The sequence below is a fragment of the Echinops telfairi genome, unplaced genomic scaffold (assembly GCF_000313985.2).
Source record: "Echinops telfairi isolate 266 unplaced genomic scaffold, ASM31398v2 ScPeMD7_9;HRSCAF=40, whole genome shotgun sequence".
NCBI lineage: Eukaryota > Metazoa > Chordata > Mammalia > Afrosoricida > Tenrecidae > Echinops > Echinops telfairi.
The window spans coordinates 17,221,402-17,243,839 of NW_022103906.1; the positions used below are offsets into that span (position 1 = coordinate 17,221,402).

The 22,438-nt window shown below is 52.4% G+C and overlaps 1 protein-coding gene across 1 annotated transcript in view; it reads right to left on the reverse strand.

Annotated features, from left to right (window-relative positions):
- Positions 1–22,438, reverse strand: part of LOC101649097 (L-gulonolactone oxidase) — a 34,738-nt gene continuing 12,300 nt past the window's right edge. The window contains exons 5-12 of the mRNA XM_045286783.1: positions 21,560–21,650; positions 16,470–16,655; positions 12,004–12,111; positions 11,325–11,401; positions 4,439–4,588; positions 3,098–3,262; positions 953–1,043; positions 1–308 (exon numbers count right to left, since the gene is read on the reverse strand). Coding sequence (XP_045142718.1) covers positions 180–308; positions 953–1,043; positions 3,098–3,262; positions 4,439–4,588; positions 11,325–11,401; positions 12,004–12,111; positions 16,470–16,655; positions 21,560–21,650 — 997 coding nt within the window. The 3' untranslated portion in view covers positions 1–179. The remainder of the gene's footprint in view (positions 309–952; positions 1,044–3,097; positions 3,263–4,438; positions 4,589–11,324; positions 11,402–12,003; positions 12,112–16,469; positions 16,656–21,559; positions 21,651–22,438) is intronic.

Below are 22,438 nucleotides of genomic sequence, written 5' to 3' on the forward strand. Positions count from 1 at the left end.
CAGTGAGGAGAGGCCTGCGCGGTAGGAGGAGCTGAGGGTGCTGCAGCAGAGGGGCAGCCATTGCCATCTTTGCTCCTTCAGGCCCGTGAGCCTCGGGACCTTCGAGCACATCTGAGGCACGGGGAGGGCAGGGTGAGGATGGAGAAGTGGTGTGGGAAAGCTGGGCTCCCATTTCCACTTCAATAGAACACTTTCTCCAGATACGCATTCAGGAACATCCCCGTGGGGTCCAGCTTCTCTCGGATGGCGCAGAATTTTGGGAAGGCAGGATACATGTGCTCAAAGTCTTTCCGGGTGCAGCTGTGGGCCTGTGGGGGTAAGCAATGTCACCGCAGGTCTCCCGGTTGGAGCTGGCCTTCCAGCAGGGCTACAGACCAGGCACCTGTGTGTCACTTCGCCTACAGGCAGGGCATCCTCAGTAGACATGCACAGAAAGGAGGGGCCTCTGGGAAGTATAGGAGCAAGATGGTAGGACCTGCCATCACATCTCCCATCCCCATCCGCGCCGCCCCCCCCCCCGCCCTTGGGATGCAGCAGAGAAGGCAGGCTCTGGCCCCAATTCTGTAGCTACGGAGTGAGTGAGTGCCCTCACTTCTTAGAGACCCTCAGCTTCCTGTCTGGGAAATGGGCTTACCGATCCTGGCCTTAGCCTGCCCGTAGGGTTTTGGGAGAATCAAATACACCCAACAGAGGGAATTCTCTGGAAATGTACAAGTATCAGTTGCAGGTGAAAGATCACAATTTCTGAGCCGGCTTGGAGACCAGAGCACAGAAAGGGAATTGGGTCTGGTTAGGGTTGGGAGCCTGCTTCTCTCTGCGTTTTGCTCAGCCCGGTCTTTCCCAACACCCTAGCTGGGGTCACCAGAGGGAATCGAGGTGTTTCCTGGTTAACCGATGGCTCATAAGCAGCTAGCTGCCTGGCAGTGAGACTCGGAGGAGGAGCATGTCTTACCTTGGCCCAGTGGGGCCGCCCCCCAAATTTCTTCATGATGGCCTCATAGGCCAGCCAGTAGTCCAACCGTGGCACGTCCTTGCCGTAGGGCCTGGGGAGGGCAGAGGGACAAAGTGAGGCCTTTGTCCTGCCTGGTGTCACTGCCCACAGCCAGCACTTGACACTGCAGATGGGGGGGTTTAGGCCTGGCTCTGATCCCAGGAGCTCCCAGTCTAACAGGGCAGTAAGACAGGTGGCAGCCACCCAGTGATTTGGGCTTTTACTCATGTGTCCCCAGAAGAATTGAGACAACTGGTGCCTTGTCTCACATGTTTTTCAAGTTGCACCTATGATTTAGCATACATTTGAATAATTTCTGAGAATTTTGCACTAATTAAAATGTACTTTGACCAAGCATGGGAATTTCAGAATGACCTCATTGGATGTATGCAAGATGCGGCAGCCATATCATGGCTCATCAGTTCTGGTTGCCCAGCCAATCAGCCAGGCCAGACACTGCCCCAAAGAGGCTGACTTCATTTGAGAAAATATTCAAATAAGCAGGTGACTATACATCCCCATAGCAGCGTCCTCACTCCTTGAATCTGAGCTCCCAGGTGTGTGGGGTGGGGGGAGGCGGAGCCTTCCCTGACTATCACCTAGGAAACCAAGTCACACTCTGCCCTTTTCTGGCTTTTGTGGGACTCCCTTCTTTCATTGCCCCATGGAGTCCTGGACGCGGAGGCGTTAGGCTCTGGAGAAACACTCCCTAGTAATGCGCAGGATGGGTACAAACAAATGAAAACCAAATGCATTGCCATCGAGTTGATGCCGACTCACAGTGACCCTGTGGGACAGGGTAGAACGCCCCAGAGGTTTCCAAGACTGTAACTCTACAGGAGTAGAAAGCCCCATCTTTGTTCCCCACTGCACCTGGTGGGAACCACTACACAACCAGGGCTCCCCAGGACCAGGATGGACATGGGGAAGGAGGGTGCCTTGCAAAGTCAGAGAGGGGTGTTATGAATGAGAGGTTGGGAAAGAGGAGGTGGAAGAAAGACCTATTTATTTCTAGCAGGGAGTTTGTTTTTAAAAGAATGCATCTGGAAATGCAAGATCTGGAAATGGGCTTCACCTGTCCATGTCCCTGTGCCTGGCTGGCAGGCTGTTGCTGGCCTAACCAGGAAGAGGGCAGCTGTGGTCTGGCATCCAGTATCTGCCGGCACCAGTGCCTAGGAGGGTTGCATCCTAACATAGTTTAGCATCCTCTTTTTGGCTGAACTTGAACTTGGCCTGTGGTAGTTGGATAATTTTATGTCAACTAGACACTCATGGCTAGAGGTAGAGCCCAAACCTGTCAATCAAGTAGTAGCTTGATGTGGCCTCCTTGGGGGTGTGGCTTCAGTGTGAGAGGGAGGGACTCTGGGAACCGTCTCTCTTGGCCACTTCACCTTCCTCCTCGCTGGGACCTCCTTGGGAGTGTCTGCTGCCAGGGGGGGCCCACATGGGGCTGACCCTGAGAGCTGCCGACACCCTGTCCTGTTTCCAATGCCCTTGGCTCCGTGTGACTCTGCACCCATGGGCCTGTGGTCTTCCCGCTGCCTGGTGCACCATTCTGTCACTGACATGCGGCTGCCTGAGTCTGAAGAGGGCCTTATGGACTAGCATCAGGCTTTGGACTTGAGTTGAACTGGGCTGGGCTGCCCTCTTGATATATAATTACTTCTTGATAGAAAGCTCTTTCTTATACGTAGATGAGTGTCTCTGGATTTGTTTCTCTAGACAACCTGGACCTAACACATGGCTTCAGCATCCTCCTCGACAGAGCAGCCTAGGCTGTCGGGATCACTGGCTAGAGAAAGCGCATTTGTCATCTCATCATATTATCAGCATCATAAATGGTACTTATTCATATTACGATAAACATGTGATGGCAATCGTGGTTCTATAACAAAGCCTAGAAAACGGCTAAGTGCCGTGGGACTATCGAGAAGGGGTTAGGGCACTCAAAGAAGAAAGCGGCTCGTCCCTGCTTCCAGCACCAGAGAGGAAAGTCTTCCTGGAGGAAGCGGCGTCCGGTGGGCAGAAAGATTGGTCATCTCTGGACTGAGGGCAGGCAGGGGGCAGTGTCGCCCTCAGCCCTTAGCAGGCTCTGGGGCCGGTCACCTGTACATGATGATGTTGATGTAGCAACTGTCCCTCTGGAAGCAGGGGCTCAGCAGGATGTCATCCCCCTTGGTGAAGCGGACCTCCACCGGGTAATGTGCCACCATCTTGGGGTGGGCCTCCAGCATGGTCTTCAGCTCCAGCAGCACCTCCTTGGTCTTCTCTCTGCACTCAGTGGGGAAAGAAGCGAGGTAAGAGGGCCCCTCACACAGGCCTCTGCACAGCCTCCCAGGCAGCCCCCGCAGCAGGGGCTCCTTGCTCTTGGTGGGTCCATGTACGCCTACCCTAAGTCTTCCTGATGGAGGGTGGAGCCTACGTGTGCACCTCCCTGGAAAGCCCACCTGGTGCTGTTGGCTGGGCCCCCAGGGTTTGTGGACTTGAGGGTCCCCGGAGGTACGACACAGTTGTCTGCGGTCCCCAGGCTGAGTATAATGACATGCTGGAAATGGCACTCCAGTTCTTATATTTCTGCCTGCAGAGGCTGTGGGCCCAAGCCACTGAGCACAATGGCTGAGGCGTGCCCTGAGCGCCTGTCGCAGGAGAGAGAGGGGGGTTTGGATTTGAGATGGTTTGGAGTTCAGATGAGGGGCCTAGTCTTCCCACCCCTGGCACTGGCACTGCCAGATGGTCTCCCCCCAACCAGGACTGACAGCGGAAAGAGGAGCTGGGCCAGGGCCCAGGAGGCACGCCCATTACATGCTGACAGGCATTTGCTGACGTGTCCTCTGAGCACCAGGTCAGTGCCCAGGCCAAAGCTTAGTAGAGGTTACCGGGGTGGATGGGTGGGGGAGGGAGCCGTTGCTTTGGAAGCACTGAGCTGCTTCCGATTTTGAGGGTGGCAACATCTCGGTGGACCTCGGTACATTGGTGATGGTTGAATGTGCTTTAATGCAATGGGCCCCGGGAGTTGTACCAAAGGTAATCATTGAATTGCCTGAATGGGTTATTTCATTATTATAACAGATAAAAAGAAGAAAGAAGCTCCACGCTCCAACTGGAAGCCTGTAGCACCCTCTCCTCGGCCTTCCCCCATCTCCTGGCTGGAGGGGACAGACCTGGCAGGATGGGGGAACCCCGTGACTGGCTGCCCTGGGTGGTAGAATGACTGGGTACAGCGAGTGTTGGCTGGACTCAGAGTCCGATGTCTCTGGTTCTGCCTCTAGTACTGCTGGCTAAGTAAGATCTTAGCATCCCAGAGCCCTGGGGAGATGCACAGAGGCCCCCACGGCCCTGTGGCCGGGCGGGATGGGTTCCCCAGCCCCCATGGGAAGGAAGGTGAGGAGGGCTGTGGTCTCCTCCAGCTGTACCGGCCTGCAGTCAGACCCAGGGCAGAGCCCCTACCTGGGGATGGCCCAGTCCTGCACGTGCTGCTGGAAGAGGCACTCATAGGAGAAGATCTTGTGGCTGAGGTTGCTGCTCTCCCTCTTCACGCTGAACAGGAGCCGGAAGAAGCAGCGGTTGATCCAGCCCACCAGGCACGGCAGGAAGGTGCTGTAGCAAACAGAGCCGAGAGGCTGCACAGGGCTGCCTGGGGGCTTAGGGGTCCCCCCACAGCAACCATGACACTGCTGTGGATGTTGTTAGCTGCCATTGACTTGGTCACCATGTATGATATCCCCAGGGCCCACAGTATGACACCCTGCCTGATCCTGTGCCAACCCCAGGATTGATCGCAATTCAAGTCACTGTGAGCCATGGGAGATACCGAATCAGTTGGAATCACCGATGGATGGTTAGCAGAAAACACCTGCTGCTGACAGCGCCCAGGGACTTTAGAAACCAGGGCCTTCCTCTGACAGAGTTTACCACGTAGGTTGCTTCAGTGGAGTCTCTGTGGCTTAGAGCTTATCCAGCCGATGTGAACATCACACTAAGTCATACTTGTTCTAGCTGCCCAGAGCTCCCGCCCAAACGAACCCCACTGCCACAGGCTTGTTCCGACTCCTGTCACAGGAATCCAGGCTCTGAATAACCCATTTCACCCTTCCCCTCATGATTGGCCTGGGTCAACTTTTACCACGACTGCCACCCTATCAGAGGAGTGCGTGCGCGTGCACACACATGCACACAATCGGGCGTGGAGAGTGGAGTCTGGAGAGTAAGCCTTGGTGAGTTTCCCAGAGCAGAGAGCCCAGTGACAACGCCTTTCTTGTGGCCCAGCAAGCGACAAGCCCGTGGGCAGGGCCAGTGTCTTCCCAGGGACCAGAGTCTGGAAACTGAGAACACAGCCCCACTAGCTGCTTATAAAACAATCATGTCTTCAAAAGGCTCCCAACGATGGTCAGGTGGGAGGGGATGGGAATGACTAGACTTTTTAGGAATCAATTTGGCCGTGACTGCTGAAATGAAAAGCCACTGTACCCGTAGCTTCAACAAGCTGGCAAAGATCGGGGCGCAAAGACACTTGCTAACTCAAAACCTGTGGCTGCTGAGCCAATTCTGACACACAGTGAGCCTGCAGGATGAGAGCAGACCCTCTGGGGGTTTCCAGGCTGTCGTCTCCATGGAAACAGACCGCCACATCTTTCTCCTGCAGTGGCTTGTGGGCTCAAACTGCTGACCTTTCAGCCAGAGTGGCCCCTGCCCAATGCTCAGCAGGCCAGGCGGTGCAGCGAATGCTTCCTACATCACATTGTCTGTGCTCAATCCATCCCACAGTCGCACAGAGCCTTCGGACCCTGTGGGATTACAGACAACACCAGGGGATCCAGGACCTCTGTTCTGCCACCGAGGTCAGGCATGAGGAGCATGGCTGAGGCTTGCTCTTCTGGGAGGGAAAGGAAGTTAACATTTAACTTTGCCCACAGCCTTTGGTCGTTCTGTCTGACCTGTGCTAAGAGCTCTAACTGATGTGTGAGTAAGCATAGCACAGAAAAGGGAGGGATTTTCCCAGAGTCACCCAGCAGGTAAATGATGGTGTAGGTCAGAGTGCAGGTCCACTTGAATGCATAGGCCATGCTGTTCCCATCCCCCCATGGGGCCTGAGTTTTCCTAGGACCTGTATAAATCGGAATTGACTTGATGGCTCTGGTTTGTTTATCTATCTATCATCTAGCTAGCTAGCTATCCTAAGCGATGGGAATGTGCTGCAGGGTAGAGTCAGGTGGGGAAAGGCTCTCTGCCTCCTTCAAGGTAGATGCCTTCTGGTGTCGCAGAGGCCAACCTGGGCGTAAGGGGGCTTCCACTGTTGGTATCCTACTCAGGGCACGGCGTTGTTCTTATCATAGAAGCTGCGGGCTAGGACAGCTCTGGCTTTGCTCACCTCCTGGGGCCTGTGTTTCACCTCCTTTTCCCCCCAGAGCTTTCCTCACCATCTCCATCACCACCACCACCACCACCACCACCACCACCGCCACTGCCGCCACCACCACCACCAATACTACCACCATTACCACCACCACCACCACCATCAATAGCACCACCACTACACACTGCCTTCGACTGGGGACAAGAACCAAGCCCCTTCCTTTCAGGGTTTCTTCCACAGATACCGGTGGGCCTCCTCAGTGCAGGTACTGGTGCAGGCACAGGGAACTGAGTGATGGCAAGCCAGGCATAGCCCCCCCTCTCACAGTTACAGCTAGTCTTACTGGGGTGCACACGTTCAACCACCAGCTCCTCAACTTATCATTCATGTGTTCATCCCTACATCCGCCCAGCTGAGGGGACGAGGCAGGGTCAATGCAGTTACCGGAAGCCGCCACAAGGGAGCCCCAGGGACTGAGCGCTGAGGCTTGGAGCTGCGATGGGCTGTCAGGGTTCTGGCCGAGAAACGGCCACTGTGATTTAGAGTCCAATTTATGTGGTTCCTCGCTGGCCACAGACACAGGCAGATAAAGCTGTCGAGTTGTCGGTGATGGAAGCCGAGCCCGGGTGAGAAGACCTGACGGGGCATTTTCTGCTCCCTCTCACGATCCGTCATCTGGACAGTGGGGGGGCTTTTCCCAAGCTCTCGGACGTCTTCTTGCCCCTTCCTGCTCGGATCCACCTAAGTCACTTCTTGTGCCTCCTTATACTTTGATGTCTGCCCCTCACCATGGAAGCCACCTGATATCACCTTTGCTCCCCTACTCTGAGGAGGGGCCTGCCCCTTGAAGGAAAGGGGCAGCCTCTTCCCTTGATGCTTGAATTCAAACGGGTGCTCAGCTCTGACATGAACGGCGGCTAAGAACACAGGGCTCTGGCCTCACTGCCTTCTCTGCCCAGCTGTCTGGCTTCCGAGGGAGGAGTGCGCTCCAGCCCAAGCCTGACTCATGATCCATCCACGGTGTGCCCTCTGAAAAGGCCTCTTTGTGCCTCAGTTTTCTCATTTGCAAAGTCTGAATGATGCATCCTACCTCCTGGGGATGTCTCAAACATGAAAGGGAATAGCCCACGTCCCATGCACAGGGAGGGACCTGGGCTACAAGAACCAAAAAGCCCACTGCTAGTGAGTCTGTGCCAACACAGAGTGACCCAGCCCAACAGGGTAGAACTGCCCCTGTGGGTATCCGAGACGGTAACTGTGTACAGAAGTAGATCGCCCCATCTCTCTCGCATGGAGCAGCTGCTGGTTTCGAACTGTAGACCTTGTGGTTAGCAGCCCAGTGGGTAACCACTATGCCACCAGGGTTTCTTGTGCTCCAAGAGGCCAACAAAGCAAACCCCCTTTATCTACTACTAACTGCTAACAGCTGCAGATTCCTCAGGGAGAAATTGGAAAGGATTAATTAATGTTGGAAACCTGACTTAGTTGAGGTCAGCAGGAAAATAGGGTCAACACGGCATCTTTCAGCCTCAGACCCTTCGGGTTGAGGGGTAGCCCAGGCTAACCCAGGCTGACTGCCATGGTGAGAACAGGAAGGGGGCCTCTAGCTTGGCTGGAGGGTCCCAGAGAATCAGACTCTTGCTTGGCCTGGGGAATGCCCAAGAACAAGCCCCTCAATATCCGAGTATGCTTGCTATTTATATATACTCAGCTCTGGACGCTCGGTCCCCTCAGTCTATCTGGAATCCACCATTCATTCACCTCTCTCCATCTTCACTGCCACCACCTGCCACGGCCATCACTCGTGGGCGGGTACAGCGACTTCCCTCCTCCTCTACCCCTGCTTCTGCCTGTCCAGTCTCCATAGGGCTCCCGCTACAGAACCCCCCTCCTTCAAAGCCGACTGTGTGGATGGTCTTGAGAAGAATGGGAAGTCCACAACACTTCATTGTGCTTGTGCGGAATGTGTACATGGACCAAGAGGCAGTTGTGGGATCAGAACAAGGGCATACTGCGTGGTTTAAAAGTCAGGAAAGGTGTGTCTCAGGGTTGGATGTGCTCACCATGCTGATTCCATCTGTATGTTGAACACAGCCTCAGAGAAGCTGGATTACGGGAAGAAGAATGGGGCAGCATCAGGAATGGAGGCAGGCTTATGAACAACCTGCGATGTGCAGATGACGCAGCTGTGCTTGCTGAAAGTGAGGAGGACTCGAAGCACTTGCTGTTGAAGAGCAAGGATTTGCAGCCTTCAGCGTGGATGTCAATTCAATGTGAAGAAGACTAAGACTCTCACAAATGGACTAATAGCCAACATCGTGATCAATGGAGGAAAAGTTGGAGGTGTCAAGGGTTTTGTCTGGCTCGGATCCACAACCAATGCTCCCGGAAGCCACAGTCAAGAGATCAAAGGACACATTGCAGTGTGTACATCTGGTGCACATGACCTGTTTTAAAATATTGGAAAGCAAGCAAGTGACTTTGAGGACATTGGCATGCCTGACACAACCATGATATTTTCAGTGACTTCATATGCGTGTGAAAGGTGGGCCTGGATTGAGGAAGAGTGAGGGGGAGTGGATGCATTTGAACGAAGGTGTTGGCAAAGCATATTGAAAGTACCACGGATTGCCAAAAGAACAGATCTGTCTTTGTAGAAGTACAGCCAGAATGCTCTTTAGAGGAAAGGATGGCGAGATGAACGTCTCACGTACTCGGGGCCTGTGGTCAGGAGAGACCAGTTCTTGGAGAAGGCCATCATGTGTGGTAAAGTGGAGGGGCAGCCAAAGAGAAGAAGCCCTTGACAAGATGGACCGACGCATCAAGGGCTCAAGCGTAGGAACAATCGTGAAGATGGCGCAGGAGCAGGCAGGGCTTCGTTGTGTGGTACACCGGTAGGGTCACTATGAGTTGGATCCAACTTGACAGCACCTACCAGCAACAACCTTAAAACCTTTCTAATGACGTCCCATTGTCCTTAGCCTGGCCTGTAAGCCCTGCCTCCCTGCCACCCTCATGTTACACAAGTCAGCAAAGACCCGACGAGGCACCTCCTTGTCCCCTTCACAACGTCTGTGAGTTCCCATGCCCGGCTCCAGCTGCACCCCCGACCGAAGCCCGTGTTCATGCCGTGCTGCTGATTGTGGCCAGGGCCTGCCACACGGAGGTCCTTACATGGAAAATGACCCCAACCACTGGCATCCTGGGGAGTGGGTCTGGAAGTGTAGAAGTCAGAGTGGCATAGACCGGGACTTGAGTCCTCAGGAGGGAGGTTCTGAGACACCAGGGATCAGAGAGAATGAAGTCGGCTATGGAAAGTTGTAGAATCACCAAGACTTTCAGTTCCCAGAGCTTCAGAAAATGCCTCTGTCTAAGAGACAGACTGTGGAAACGCAGGGAAACTGAGGGCTGAGGGGCTGTCAGGAACAAGGGTCAAGGACAAATAGAGCCTTTTAGAAATAGAGGATTATGGGAGAACCTACTCCTCCAGGCATCAAGTTTTATTATGATCAAGAGAGTATCCTTCCCAAAAAAGTGCCCGGAAAACTGGTTACCATTGAGGAAAAATGAAATTGTTTGACTATTTCACCCCAAGGTCTAAACTTATTCCAGTTGGATTAAATGGAAAAGCAAAATTAAAACAGCATCTTTTTTATGGCCTCGGGGTAGGAAATGAATTCTTAATTAGCCACAAAAGTCTCCAAATGAAAGAGCAGATGAAGAAATTTGATAAACTTAAAACTAAAATATCTGTATATTAAGACACAGTAAAAATTAAAGACAAGGTAAGAACTGGGAGAAGATGTTCGCAATCCTTACAGTCAACAAAGGATAAGGGCTCAACATAAAGAAAAATGAGATCTTACAAAATAAGAAAAAGAAAATCCACCCAGTAGGGGAAAAGGACAGAGGGCATATCATGGGCACTTCAGCAGAGGAACCCTGAATAATCAATAAACTGAAAACTGTACTAGCCATCGGGTAAATGAGAAACCAGGCAATAAATCCTTTAATCCCCACCAACATTTAAGGGTCTTCAAATCGTGATGGTGACAAGCCAATGGAGCACTGAGACTCTTACAACAAGCACTGAAAATCTTACCACGCTGGGGGTGTTAAGGTAACCTGCCCATTTGGGAAAGCAATTTAGAACTATCCAATAAAGCTGAAGATACTCCTTACTTGGCCCAACAGTTCTATTCATCAGTATATATTCAAGATTTTAGAAAAGCATCAGTAAAATGTTTCAACTTGCAGAACGCTCACAGCAATATTATTATTTGTAATGACAAAAAGTGGGGAGGTAAAGTCGATTCTGAATACACAGGTGCATTTTATACTAATCTTCAGACCTTAAACATTTGCTGCTCATAGTATTTAATACATATACTATGTCATCATCATTTATAAGACTTCATCCCCCATCTTGGTTGAATAGAGAGTCACCACTCGAAGGCCCCCAAGCCTTCATCACTGACCATTACAGGTCCAGTGGCCAACACGGGGCCTGAGCAAGGAGATGGACCCAGGAAGGAGGGGAAGAGTAGGGAAAGGTATAGATTATCTCTTTTTTTTAATTAAAAAAATGATGTTTAATTTTCTCTGATATTTCATAAATAATTTTTAATCCTTAAAAGAAAACTATTTTTGAAGACAATGTAAACGTTCTTGACCAGGTGTTCTCAATATTGGCGGTGCATTTGCATCACCTCTGGGCCAGCATGGCACCTAGCCATTGTTTTGTTTTATTTGTAAATTCATCATGAGATTTGACTAAAGAGGCAAGATTGAGACCACATCCTAGACCCACAGGACCCAGTATGCAGACATAAAGGTGGGGGTGTTACGCTTCTACTGGACTACATCATCTCCAGTGCATGGTAGGTGTCAGACATAAAGGTGGGGGTGTTACTCTTCCACTGGACTACATCATCTCCAGCGCATGGTAGGTGTTGGACAAAGGTACCATTGTGCTCCTACCTGATCCAGAGCAGGAACTCCAGTAGATAGAATCCAATGGCATAGTCCCAAAACCAGCTGGCTGAGGAGGAGGCGGGCTGAGAAACAGAATTTGTGATCAACTCAGGGTCAGGTAGAGCCCTCTTCTGACCTATATATCCACTGGCCCCTTTGAGGAAGATGTGTCCTGGGTGGCTGTGTGTGAGGGGGTGTATGAGGGGTGAACAATAAACACTGCCTGCCAGGACAAGTGAACCAGACCTCAGATGGCATATTAGATGCCATCTGAGGTCTGGTTCAGCTTTCTAGCACTCTAATGTACCCCGTTTTTGTCTTCTGATGCCTCCTCCCACATCTAGGCTGTCTCTTGACCATCACTACTTACACATCCCCATTCATTCGCATAGTGGACCCTCGTGAACAATCCTGGTACCATAGTGGTTATGAGTTGGGCTGCTATTGGCAAGGTTGGTAGTTCAAAACCATCAGCTGCTCCTCAGGAGAAAGACAAGGCTTCCTACACCTCTAAAGAGGTGCCTGGTCTCCCAGAATGCATGTGAGTGCACACTGTGTGTGCTTGTCACTGGCAGTCAGTCTTCTGCTCACTCTCAGATCTGTCCTGGACAACCTGTCCACCCCCCTACCCCCAGTAGCAAGCGGATAGACAAGGCATCAAGACAGGAATGAGGCCCACAGCTACCTTGTTGGTGTGGTCCTGGTATATGACCCGGACGTTCTCACTGTGTGGAAACCAGTGGAAGCGGAAGTATTCAGACTTCTTCAGATGGCTGTCCAGGTTGTCAAGGACCTGACCGCAGCAGAAGGAAAGAGGGGATTGCTCTGGTTAATGGGGAAATGCTTGCCAGGCTTGCGGGGAGATTTGCAAGGCTCCGTGCTCCAAACCCATGTCGGCGCAGAACAGCCACCTGAGAGAGCGATAAACACCTGGCTTCTGCTGACACTTCCTGTGACCCACACTAACCCTGTTTTTCAGTCAGGCTGGGGAAGAGCGGTGGGTTTAAGCAGGCAAGGGTCTCATTGTGGCTCCTTATGGTTTGGGTGGCATAAGGGCCGAAGGGTTGATACTGATTTCTAAAGTTTCTTCATCTTCTAAGTGGCTGTCGTGGCATCCTGACCAGAGGGCACAGAGCCAGAAACGATGGGAATTTGTCATTGAACTCCCTGAAGGCAGCCCCAGCTTCAGCACCACTTCCATCAAACTGAACTTGGACCTCACGCCCTCTCCCTCCTTCCCTGCATCTTGGTAACATGGGCTGAAACTCTCTCTGGGACTTAGAAATGAGTCCTTCCCCTGATCTAGTTTTGAGCAGTTTTGAACTGAATTTCAAAAGAATCATTATTGGGGAGCATGGAGTTGGATGGATCCAATCCTGCGTGGGGAAAAACTAGAAAAGAATGAGTTTTAAATAAAGTTTTAAATAAAGTTTTGATCAACTGACCATTGGAGCGATGTTGTATCAAGCACTAATAAGGATGCTGGCGAGGACAAGGACTACTAGTCACAAGGTTGGCAGTTCAAACCCACCAGCTGCTCAGAAGGAGAAAGGCAAAGCTGTCTTTTCCTGTAAAGGTCTGCAGCCTTGAAAACCCTGCATTTCCAAGGTAGTTGTGAGTTGAAATGAACTCAAGGGCAGTGCCTTTGGAATGTTTTGTAAGATCTCTACCCTCTTGGAGCTAATCATCCACAAGAAGAGGGTGGGGACAAATGTGAAGAAGCAGTTAGCCAGGGTCTCTGCACACAGGCATGACCAGCATGGCTAGTCTAACGAGGGCGGTGTGGACACAGCTTCTTGATTGACACATTCCTCCCCTGAAGAGAAAGGAAGGGAGAAGAATCGAAGGGAAGCAGAAATGGTTGAGAACCTGAGTCTTCAAGCCTGACTTGACATTCAGGAAGCAATTGTCATGCTTCCTGGTCCTGGCTTCCTGTGCTCCTCGTATCGTCCCCCTCTGGCTCCAGACCACCCCACTGTCCTACTTTCCAGAGGGACTGCTGCAGGTCTGCAGAGGACCATGATGCTGGCGGGCTGTGGGCATCCTGGTACTTGGGGCAGCATGGTTCATGGACTCAGTGAAGGTGGGGCAGCTCCTCAGAACCTTCAATGTCAGGGACAGCGAGCGGATGCCAAGTGGAGGCTTCTCTGTTTGTGCTCAAGGAACGTCAGGCCTCTTGAATGATAGACCCAGTCATTCTCCCTTTTGGATTAGAAGGGGGATTTAAAAAATCACCTGCACAGCCAGAGTGGAGCAAAGATGCGGCCATGGCACTTTGCAGAGACCCAATTCTCCCCTTTCCCCCGCCTTCCATTTATTTCCTTTGAGGTGGATGGAGCAAGGTCACTGGGGTAGCTTTCCATCTTCACTTTAGTTTTTCCTCCCAGGCCTTTTCAGCCCTCTACAGGATGCTCTGAGCGGAGAGCGCAAAGGCAAGTGAAATATGGGCCTATTGATTGCGCACATCTCCTGCAGTAAATCCCAAGGCTGAAAAGGCCACCCACCCTCTCTGGCAGTCCTTATTTATGGCCTATGGCTGCTGGCGGGGAAGGCTGCCCACTGGGGGATGGAAGCTGACGAGGAGCTTCTGAGAAGCCACTGCCGGGCTGCAGGGCTGCACAGAATCGTAGCAGCAGCCCGTTCTGAGAGAAGGGCAGAGAGTCGGTGGATTTGCTGCCTCACCGATGAGGGGGGAGGAGTAGCGCTTCCTCTGTCAGGCTCCTGCAAGAGGAGCCAGGTCCCCATGGGAATGCCACGTGTGGACAACGAGTAAGGAAGACCACAGAAGCGATGGCTCGGAATCATGGTGCTGGTGAAGACGATGGAATTGGATCGCCAGAACTGTGTTCGAAGAAGGATGGCCAGAATATTCCTTCCAAGTGGCGGCATGTCATCAGGAGGGCCACCAGGCTTGTTAAAGCAGAGAGTCAGGGGAGACAAGGAGGACCCCCACGAGATGGATTGACACAGTGGCTGCGACAGTGGGCTCACACCTAAGAACACTCAGAAGGGTGGTGGAAGGCTGGGCAGTGTTTCGTTCGGTTGCGTGTAGGATCATTGTACGTCGGAACTGACTTCCTGCCACCTCACAGCAACAGCAGCATGGACTGGAGGCTCCTTCCACCCAACTCAGCTACCCTGTGAAGAAGAGTGCAGGAGCCAAAGGCAGTTCTTTGGCCACAAGAAGAAACTCTTTGCTCTCTTGGTCAAAGTATCCAACTTACAAATGAAGGGGCTCTGACCCAGAGAGGGGCAGGAAAACAGACTCAGCAACCGGACTTGACTGCACCCCCTTTCTGGCTGAAAGAGGTCTCTGCTGCTCCTCTCATTTCCTGGCCTGTGGTTTTCCTTAGCCTCCCCAAACACTCCACTAAAACTATGCTCACAGGGGTCAGCCATGGTCCCTTCATCACCAGACCCAGGGGCCAACTCCAGAGTCCCTGCAGCATGTGTCTCTGCTGACCTCTCACTCCTGGAAACCCAGCACCCAGGGTCTCCATGACGCCACCCTCTCCTGGTGGTGTAGTTCGTGTACATTGGGCTGCAATCCACACGGCCAGCAGTTTGGAATCACTAGCAGCTCCTTGGGAGAAAGACTGGGCTTCCCCCTCCCATAAACAGTTAGAATCTCCGAAAACCACAAGGGTTACTATGACACAGCATTGACTCATCATTCGTGGTCCATTTGAAACCCTTAAACTGATAAGGGTTGGCACGCTTGGTTCAGAGGCAGCAGGGGTGGGGGAAGTTGGAGGATCTGAATTTCCTCTGCAGCTACTCCAGGGGCAAAACAGCACTAAAGGCTGGAGAAGATGCCGGCAGCTACTGACGAGGAGAGAAGCAGGCTGTCCCAGGTGTATGGAAGAGAGGAAAGAGCCCCTGGGCTGCCCACAGAGGCCTGAGAAGACTCCCTGGGTGGCACTTCACTACTATCCCTGCTGCATGTCAGAGATGGAGTGGTCACCACATGAGAAGAGTCAGAGAAAGGCCAAGAACCCCAGAGGCAAGAGGACTGTAGACAAACCTCTTCCAAAGATGCTCACAGCATCACTCCATAGTGCTAATGGTTAGTCCTCGGGTCATATGAGCCCAACTTCTAGGTGTACCTTGGTCTGCCCTGGATCAGCTTGCCCAGCACTGGAAAGAAGTAGCGTGTCTTGTCAACTTAGATCAGTGGACCTAGAGATGGCCACTATTTTGGTTCAGTGGATTGTGGTTGAAGGGGGAGCCCTGGTGGGGTAGTGGGCGCGTGCTGGGCTGTGATCATCCCAGCCAGCCAACCACGCATCAATCTGGTCAACCACTCACCTATCTATCCATTTAGCTACCCATTCAATCAATATTCCTTTTTCATTTATTAAAAATGCTTACCTATTGGAAGCCACCCTTTCTGTTCCCTGTGGTCCGGAGGCAAAACCCCCTGTGTGTGACTATTGGTATATAAGGGTGGCGTTTACTCCTTCTAGGCCTGGCTGGCTCTGTGCCCAGTTCTCCCTGAGTCACAGCATGCCAACATATGGTTCCAAGTTCCTTTGAGTTTGTGTTCTTCTCGTTAGGGCCACTTGGGGCCTTCTTCCATCCTTCCCACGCATACACTCAGCTGTGAGAAACCATCTAGCCAACTGGAGCACTGGGCATGTTGCATGGCTTTGTGCAGCTGAGGGTAACCACCCTCGATGGAGCAGTCAGTCACAAGGGCAACATGCCTCTGTGGCAGCCTCTACCCAACTCCCTTTCTTGGCCTTATCTCTACCACCCGTGCAGTTCTGAGTCTCACTGCCCTGCTCAGAAAGGGTTCTGGCTTTGGGATCCCTGGGGCCCAGTACTCACTGCCATTGAGTCAAGCCTGACTCATGGCCACCCCCTGTGGGTTTTCCTGGAACTGTTTATGGGAGTAGAAAGGCCAGTCTTTCTCCCGAGGAGGTGCTGGTGGTTTTAAACTGCTGACCATGCAGATCGCAGCCCAGCACCCACCCACTACCCCACCAGGACTCCATCTTGGGCCCAGAGAGGGGGTGAAAAGAGTCCAGGGCTCCCCCTTCATTCAGAGGGCCTCAAGAGCCCCAGGCAGCTTTCACTGAAGCACAGCCCCTTGGCAAGGACCCCCATCTGTTTTCTGCGATGGAGTGGTGGTAAGCAAGGGCTCTGTACCTCTTTCAGGGTGGAGGGGAAGGTGGTTTCTTGCAAGTGGAACTGGGGCACACACTGCAGGGTGAGGCTGAGGACCACGCCGAGGCAGCCCAGGTGCACCTGGGCGGCCTGGAACAGCTCCTCGTTGTTAGACTTCGAGCACGCCACGACAGCCCCGTCCGCCGTCATCAGTGTCAGTGATACGACCTGGCCGGGAGAGAAGAGCCACGCTTCAGAACCCCTGGCAGCAAGCCTGCAGCACCTGAAAGGCCCTTGTTTCCCTGTGTGTTCCCAGAAGACCCCAGGGGGACTTTCCTCAGAAGGGTTTTCAGTCACAACCTGAAGGGTCTCAGTTTGGGGGGAGATAGTAGAAGTGGATATGGGGAACCTATGTGTGGTGGGCATCGAAATTCAGCAGAGGGCTGGACCCATCCATCCCAGGAGGCTCCTGTTGGCCCGTCTTCAGGCCACGCTGATCTGCAGACCTCTGTCAGGGTGTGGGGGGTCAACCTAATCTGGTGTCAGTTTAAGGATTAGGAGTGTAGGGGTGGAGTCTAGGCTGGCAATCTGGAGATAGCCAATGAGACTTCTGTGTGGGCATGGCCTTCTCCTGAGAATTCTGGGAAATCTGGTACTTCCTCCTTGGAGGCGGAAGACATCTCTCTCTCTCTGCTACTCCCTGGGAGACATTGCAGAAGACAAGACACATGGATGCAACCATATCTTGGAAGCTGGAGCAGCCGCAGAGAGATCCCTGCCAGCACTGAGATGCTCACAACGTCACTGGACCCAAAGACTTTCTACCCACTGGCTTGTGATCGCCCTGCATTTGGCTTCATTGCATGTGTTTCGTGAGTCTGAAGAGGGCTTTATAGCTTGGAATGGGACATATGGACTAATATCAGACTTATGGCCTTGGACTGGACTGGGCTGGGATTTTTCTCAATGTTCAATTCCTCTTGTATATCAACCTCTCCCTTATATACATATGTGTGTTTACGAATTTGTTTCTCTAGTCTACCCAGGCTAACACAGAGGACGTGGCGAGCCTTTCCAAGGTGAGACCGGAGCAGCAAAGAGCTGAGAGTTCCTGGGTAACGTTGCGTTACAAAGGCAAAGTGAAGATGTGTGTGCCTCCGGGCCCAGCCCAGCAGCCCGGGACACCACTTGGAGCCAGGCATGCCCTGCCTCCCTCTCTCTGCCTGCCCTGCTCCTCCCTGCGACATCTCACCTCCCTGAGCCCTTCCCCTGTCTGTGTGGCCCCCACTCCCTTCAGCAACTAGAGTCTTCTACACGACACCCATCTCGCCCCTTTGCGGTCCTGCAAAGTTCAGGGAAAGATAGCGATTAACTTTCAATCTCCCTCCTGGATCCTACTTCAGAGGCAACCTCTCTCATTGCCCGTTTCACTGCCCGTGCACACTCCATTACCAGCTAATTTGGATGGAAATTGCTTCTGACACATGTCCTTGGCAGCAAGGTGCTCGGGGTGAGAGAACAGATAAAGCTGAACTAATTTTGATTAAGAGTGGCCAAGACCAGAGGAGCGAAACTGGCAGAAATGGGGCACCATGGCTGTCATCTGTGAGAGTGAGGGCACCAGGACAATTTTTAGAAAATGTAGATTCACCTCAGGTCCAGTGCAGAGAACAAGAGTTACCCAAGGAAGCTCTTCAATAGGGTCCAGGAACAAATAGAGGGCGGCACTGCATGTGCCAGTTGTTGGGTGTCTTATTTAACCTCTGTGCTTGTCTACAATGGGATAAAACCACCTCTCTCAGAGCGCTACGGCAAAGATCAAATGTGAGGATATCTACAGCACTGATTGACAGAATCTACAAAGCTCTATGACTATGTGGACCAGGAGCCCAGGAGCATAGTAGATAGGAGTTGAGCTGCTAACTGCAAGGTCAACAGTTCGAAACCACCAGTCGATCTTGGGAGAAAGACAATAGGGCTTTCTACTCCCTTAAAGCATTACAGTCTGGGAAACTCACAGGGTGTCCTATAGGGTGGCTATGTGTCGGCACTGACGCAAGGACAGTGAGTTTGGTCATAATTGACACCCACACTGTCAAGTTGATTCTGACTCAAAGGGACCTTATAGGACAGATAGATCTGTTTCACAGGGTTCCCAAGACTGCAAATCTTTACAGAAATGGACAGCTTCATCTTTCTCTGATGCAGTGGCTGAGAGGTTTGAACCGCCAACCTGTGGGGCATGTGAGTCCCTGAGTGATGCAAATGGTTAACGTCCGACTGCTGACATGAAGGATGGGGATCTGAGCCCACCTGGAGGTACTTCAGAAGAAAGATCTCATGATCTACTTCTGGGAAGAAAAAAAATCCAAAACAAAAGTCCCCTTCTCCCCGGCTCCCTGCTAGTGACACAAGATGTAAACCCCAATCATGCGTTCTCCTCCTGGTTCCAGGGGACAGTCCTACACCGGGGTCTTTGCATCCTCTGCTGGTCATTGTGCACAAAGAGAGGTAGGCTGCCTCCCATCAGACTGGGGCTGTGGCCAAATCCTGGGGTGCAGGTGTTGTGCTGTCCACCCCCCCACCCCCCCAGTGCCACTGGGCTCTCTGAGGCAGTGAGCACTGAGGCAGTCACAGAACTGGCCGGGGATGGCTCCCACCCCATGCTTGGGAACGGGGTCTGCAAAGTGTGACTCTGCTTAGCTGTCACAACTCTTATCTAGGACACCAAAATCAGTTATCCGACTAGCCTCACACGTTCTCCTTTCCCAGTTCACTTCTCCCCCTCAGGCTGGCCCTCCCTTGCCTCCTGATTCTTGGAGGCCCTGCAGTGAGACAAGAGAAGAAGGAGGAGGAGGAGGAGGAGGCGGCGGCGGCAGCTGAAGCATGTGTATTCGCTGAGAGAGCAGAGTGCGGGTCTGAAGGAGCATTACTTATGAAAACCCCATGGATCCTGACAGCTCAATCTGCACCTGACCCTGGGGACGGAACAGCAGCGGGCAGCACCTCATTCCCTTGGGCCTGGCTCACAATCTGCTCAGCATCAGCTAGCAACACTGAGTTAGGTTTCTCGTCATGATGCTCAGGAAATATGGACAAAAGTTCAAATGAATCCCTTAGAGACAGCTTTGGGCACTGCTTTGTTTTGACCAGTGCCTCCCTGGGACGGAACCACCTGGGCACAGCTCAGAGCAGTCCCACGGAACCAGTGTTGGTCAGAGTATCTGCCTGCACCAGATCCACTGCTGAAGGGAGAGCCTGCCCTACACTTGTCCAGTCAGTTAGAAGGACGCTTAGGGGCTCCTCGGCCGTGATCCAATCCCAGGAATGCTGAAACGCACAGAACACGGACTCCAGAGATCATCTCCTTGATTTGTGAGCAAAGCCCATGACAAACACTCACTGAGCACCAACTGTGCCCATCACACTTGCCTCATCAGAAGTTTAGAGGTTCGAGCCTACCCACAGTTACCTTGTCTACTTCTAGAAAATTAGCCACGGAAAACCTGATGGAGCTGGGCAGGCCTGCAAGGTTGCTGAATGCAAAAATGCTGGTCTGAGATGGAAACTCGCACCGAATCCACCGTAACAAGTGAAAACAACAATACAACTCCCAGTGGAGCAGAGTTCTACTCTTCCACACGAGGGTGCAGGCATCCGAGTCAATTCGTCAGCAACTGTTCTTTTCCTTAGAACTGTGGGTGATATTCTGAGTGGCTTGCCCTCAATGCCATTTCCCAGGTGACAAAACAGGGTGCCAGAGCCAAGCCACAGAGACAATATTGGTGGAGCTTGGAATCAAAATCCCAGTGGCGAGGATTGGAGGGTTCGCTATAATGGTCCAGTCACCAGAGACCAGGTGTGGATGAACTCCCGCGGGTACCCACACACTGTGAGCTGTAGGGGCCAGCCCGCACAGGGATGCTCACCTCTTGAAAAAGGCCCAGCTGCCTGTGAACAAGCCAGCCCTTCCTTCCTTCCTTCCTCCCTCTCTTCCTTCCTTCCTTCCTCCCTTCCTCCCTTCCCCCCTAGTGGTGAAAGTTCAAGGAAGACATCCATGCTCCTCTCAGCACTATTCACAGGCACGAGAAGGTGGAAACGTGAATGTCCACCAGCAGATGAATGGCTAAACAAATTGTGGGACGTCCGTACAAGGGAGTCCTCCTCATACCCATGAGAGACAAGGCCCGCCACGGGCGACGGCAGGGACGAACCGTGAGGACATCACGTTGAGGGAAGCCCACCACAAAGAAGACCAAGGTGGCATGACCTCACTTTTGGGAAGTAGGCAAATGTTTAGAGACCAAAGGCCAGCCGCGGCTCTGGAGGGATGGGGGACGGGAGAGGGGAGCTCACTGCTTCGGGGGGGCCTCGAGTTTCTGCTCTTGGTGGTGGGATAATCTGGAAAAAGATAATGGTGCTAATTGCACACCACAATGAACCTATTCAATGCAACTGACTGTCATTCAATGTCATCTTCCGGTGAAGATGGTTGAATCCTCATATATATCTACTACAATAAAAAGAAAAAGAAAGGTGAGAGTTTGCCTCCCAAAGACTGGTTTCCTGGTAGCAGCACCCTCTGAACAGGTGTTTCATATGGGATCACATTTGACTTTACTGAGGTGAGGATTAGAAGAGAAAACTGAGCACTCAGAGCCCTTCCTTGAGCTCAAGCACTCTGTGAACGGGCAGAGCCATGTTCTATACCTAGGTTGGGAGTCTGTGAACCAGTTCATGAAACTGACCCCTCACTTGCTCACCTGGGCCTTGGAAAGGCCCTTCACCTGCCTGTCTCCCAGCTGCTACTCTTCAGAGGGGTGCTGTCCTCGCTCGGCCTGCCCTGTCTCCTGTGGTGGCTGGGAGTGTCTCGGGAGGCAGGAGATTGAGACTCTTACAACATAAGTGCTCATGAGGGCCTTTGGCACTTGTGTCCGTGGGAGGCCTTGGAGGGCTAGAGAAGGGAGTTTTCCTCCTGGAGGGCTGCTGGTGAGCCTCCATCAGAGGAAGGACACCGGAAGTGGTTGAGGCCACACGGAGGAAGCTGTGGATTCCATATGAGAGGTAGCTCCTCTCACCCAGCAGCTCACCCCAGCACAACTGCAGTCTGATTGAGAAGCAGCTGAACTCACCTGAGTGGACAGGATGCCGTGGTTGATCCCTGTGTTGTGTGTTCCTGACCCAATGACTCCAGCGATGGTCACCTCTGACACTGCTCCCATGCTGGGCCCACCGGAAGTAGAGGGGAGGGGGACAGAAGAGAGGGTTAGGGCTCCCTGGGGCAGTGGGCACCCTTGGATTGAGTTGCAAAGTCCTTTGGAGCAAGGAGATTCCTCATTGCCTGCTTGGGTTCGCCTCCATCTATCCCAGGACTAGGGTGTGTGGAAGTGCGGCAGGTTCTTCCCTCGGAGCCTGTTTGCTCATCTTCTAAAGTCTCTTCAGAAGTGAGGATGGGGAGATTTTGACTCACATACTTTGGACAAGTTATTAGAAGAGACGAGTCCTTGGAGAAAGGTATTGTGCTCGGTAAATAAGAGCGTCACTGAAAAAGAGGAAGCCACTCAACTAGGCGGATTGGCACTGTAGCTACCACAATGGGATTAGGCAGTATTTTGTGCTGAAACCTAGTGTTGTTGTATTAGAAACAACAACAAACAAACAAAGGGTTGGAAACAACAAAATATGGAAGGCTCTTCTCTCTCACTGGCTTGTCATATGAGCAGTGGGGGCCAACATTCAGCCCCGGGTGGGTTTCTGAGGACTCAGCACCCTAGGATGGCCTCTTTCACTCACTCCCCAACAGAATCTTCTCCCCCAAGCAAAGCAAAAATGCTCTGGCTAGGACTCCTTGACACAGCTCATAAGACCGAAAGTTCTCTGGATGTGACCATCCTTCCATCACACTTCCCAGGAGGATTTGAGGAGGTGAGAACCTGTTTTGGCAGCAACGGAGGGAGGTGGCACACTTCCTGCTACCTCTTCTGCTCAGTCACCATTTGTGAGCTATGTGA